Source organism: Otolemur garnettii, unplaced genomic scaffold, assembly GCF_000181295.1.
Source record: "Otolemur garnettii isolate 467f Iridium unplaced genomic scaffold, OtoGar3 scaffold00068, whole genome shotgun sequence".
NCBI lineage: Eukaryota > Metazoa > Chordata > Mammalia > Primates > Galagidae > Otolemur > Otolemur garnettii.
The window spans coordinates 1,396,208-1,399,496 of NW_003852463.1; the positions used below are offsets into that span (position 1 = coordinate 1,396,208).

The window sequence follows — 3,289 nt, forward strand, 5'->3', positions numbered from 1 at the left end:
TTTAGGGCAAGGGTGCCACCCTGAGTAAAGTCACTGACACAGACCCATCTTTATGCTGCTTGAATTTCCCCTTTTGTCATCCCCTAATATTTAGAATGTCATAAAGTTAATTGTTAATGGGAGCCAAAGAGAGGAGGTTCAGCCTATACTCCAGCCAGAGAAAGCAGCTGCAGCATGATAGTGGTGGCAGCCAGAAGGCAAAAACAAACAGAATGGGGTCACGTGTACTGCTGCCCTTCCCACCCAGAAGGTCACTTTAAAAGCTTTTCTCTACTCAAAGTTAGAGAAGAGTTGTGGGGCAAAGAAAGGGGCAATGTTTTGTTTCCTTTTGGAAAGGAAGGCCATTCGCTCACTGGTTACGGGGTCTTAAGTTCTGCAGGCAGGCAATGCCCCTATCCTACTTTCCCTCTTCCTACCCCCACGCTGAGTACACTGAAGCATCAGCCCATTCATGTACATGTGGCCAGATCTCCAATGAATACCCAGGTATTTATACACACTTTCACAGAACAAGGAAAACTAGAATGGGGAAATCTCAGAGTAGAGATTCCATGTTGCAACACGGGGATCATGCACTCCCCACAGAGAATCAGATAAACTGGGAGAATCAGCAAAACCACCCCAAGGACTCAGTGCAAATTAGTCCCCAATCACTTCCATGGCTCTTCTTTCTGGCCAGGGCCAAACTAAAAAGTAAACTCATAGCTGTGTCCTGTGCTTCATCCCCAAAACTAATGTACCCAAGAAGGGGGACAGGGCCAAAGAGTCACAGGAGTTCAGAGTTGGGGAAAGGCCCAATTTGCTGCTGAGAGAAATTCTGATCTCTCATGGGAATCAGGCAAAGGCCTGGCCCCAAGCCCCCCAAATCCAGAAAGGACAGACACTGAACTCCAAGGTGATCGCTCAGACTCAAAGAGAAATGAAAGGTTATGACCCATCTTCCAGGCCCAGTGACCCCTGGCATCTCAGTGGTCACTCTGTTCCAGTGACTACTCATACACTAGAAGCCATTTGCCTGAATCTAGATGGATGTTTCATCACATGTAGCTAGAGGAGCCCCAGTTAGTCGAATGTGGGCTGGGCTCGGGCAAGGATCAAGCAGGAAGGGTGGAGGGAAGCCACCAAAGCCACTGCCCCTCTTGGCCAGGGCCAAGGGAAGCCGCTCATCTTCAGGAGAGGGGGAAGGAGGGTCCTGGCTGTAGCTTGTGGTCCCAGATGGTGGGGCTCCCAGATCCAAGCCCACCTTGTCTCTAGCCAGAAGTTCCCTCTGTCGCCGTCGCTGCTGACGCCGACCAATCAGGAGGAGAGTCAAGGATGCTGCAAGAATCCCCAGGACGAAGCCAGCCAGTCCAGCCCCCACTGTGTGGGCCCGGCTTGCAGGCCCCCGCTGGCTGCCCCATACCAAGCTGTAAGCTGCTACCACACGAGCTGCCCCACCCTCTCGACATTCACAGGCATAAGCACCCATGGCCCCTGGAGTCACCACCACCTCTAGCCTATCCCGCTGGGAGATAAGTGCAGTCACTCCACCGGGCTGGTGCCACACACAGGATGCCCATGCTGAGCTTGGGGAACATGGCAAGACCACATGTGCAGCTGTAGCCACAGGAACTTCAAACACTACTGGGTGTTCTGCAGAAAGACAACAAAGGCACAAAAGGTGGTGAGGCTATAGGTTGGGGGGGGGGTGTGATGGAGAGAAATGAGGGTTGATATTAAACATGAAAAGGGACCCTGGGGGCAAAGCAAAAAGGGTATTCCCAAAAGGGGAAAGGCCCTGGGTCACTGGCTGCCATATCTTCCAGGATTCCAATTTTACAGTGGGTCCAAATAGATAACTTTCTAGCCCTTTTCCCTCTGCTCTACCCACATTTCCCTAAATCATACAGACCTCCAGGTTCTTTGGGACACAGAGAAGAGACATCTGCAGACTCTATGTCTTGGACCAGCCTATAAAAAAGGGAATACTTAGTAAATGCAGTGTCAGCATTCCCTTCTGTCCTTGTCAGGACCACTGAACATTCATGCACTTGTTACATCTCCCATCATCTCAGAAACTACACCTAGAATGAACAGTCAACATTCTCCTTATTACCAAATTTTCCCCCAATGCCTCTTATACTCCTCATGACACTTGCCATGTCACATTCTACACATATTCCTAGCAGACCATGAATAGCTAAATTGGCACTAGGTCTGTTGAAAAGATATTTGGTAGGCGTATTTTTAAAAGAAACATGAGAACCTTCTAAGAAATGTACATGGTTGTCCACAACCACAAGATTTCTCTGGAAATATAAACTGTAGAGTTTTTTTTTTCTATTATTTAAGAGAAAGATCAAACTTGTTTTCCATAAAAGCTAAGCAAAACTCTGTAGGGTCAATGAAAAGACTTTGTTTCATAAAAGCTTTTTATCTCCACTGAGAACTCTCTTTAACAACAGTATGTGTGTGTGTGTGTGTGCGCGCGTGCCTTGAATGGTTCTGTTTTAAACGATGCAATTCTTGCTCTTCCAGGACTTATACGGACTGTGTTTGATAGAGGGACAAGAAGACAGAACACACAAAAGCCTCAAAGACAGACTCTGTTTGAGTTTTAAGTCCTTCAAGATGAATTAAGATCCCTAAAATGAACTCCAAGACTGGTATGAACAGTTGGAAGTTTCCTGGGTAAAACCAAGGTTGATTAGCTGAGCTGAGCGTGGGAATGCGGGAAGACCACAAGTACAGCTGTAGCCACAGGAACCCCATGGTCTATGCTTTTCTCCCTTGTTTGAAATGAAATATGGAAGATAGAATGTATAGTATAGAAATACCAATCCAGGACACTGACATATACACACACACCCTACTCACATATACTTAAGAGACCCCTTGAAATTCAAGTATTCAAGATACCAAAGACCAGTGGAATTCTTATTGTAATGGATATTAAAACAATAAAGAAAAGAAAAAAGCAATCACTTTTGTCTTAGACATTTAAAAACTGTCCTAAAAGAAACTAAAAGACCAAGTCAAAGCTCTTAACCCAAAATTCAAAGATGGCTAAACCTGCTATCCAACAGGTACTTTATACCCCCAACCATCAAAAAGTCAAGAGTGTGATCAAGATATAGCACAAGATTTTATACCAAATCAAAATTAATATCAGAAAAACAAAATTAAATTTTGTAACTATTCTGATTATGTATCAGTTATCGTTTTAAACATTTCACTCTGTTTTGACATGTGTGAATTAGTTTGCTTTATTCTCAAAGATAAATACTTTTACTTCTAAAGGATCTGTAAC

General features: G+C 45.1%; 1 protein-coding gene across 4 annotated transcripts in view; it reads right to left on the bottom strand.

The window, feature by feature from the left end:
• Positions 1–482: 482 nt before the first annotated feature.
• Positions 483–3,289, bottom strand: part of SEMA4F (ssemaphorin 4F) — a 26,657-nt gene continuing 23,850 nt past the window's right edge. For 2 of the 4 annotated variants that reach the window (XM_012807393.1, XM_003793362.2), the window contains 2 exons: positions 1,892–1,950; positions 483–1,632 (listed from right to left, as the gene is read on the bottom strand). In XM_012807393.1, coding sequence (XP_012662847.1) covers positions 1,022–1,632; positions 1,892–1,950 — 670 coding nt within the window. In that variant the 3' untranslated portion in view covers positions 483–1,021. The remainder of the gene's footprint in view (positions 1,633–1,891; positions 1,951–3,289) is intronic. The other 2 variants (XM_012807392.1, XM_023515290.1) reach the window with 1 other exon arrangement.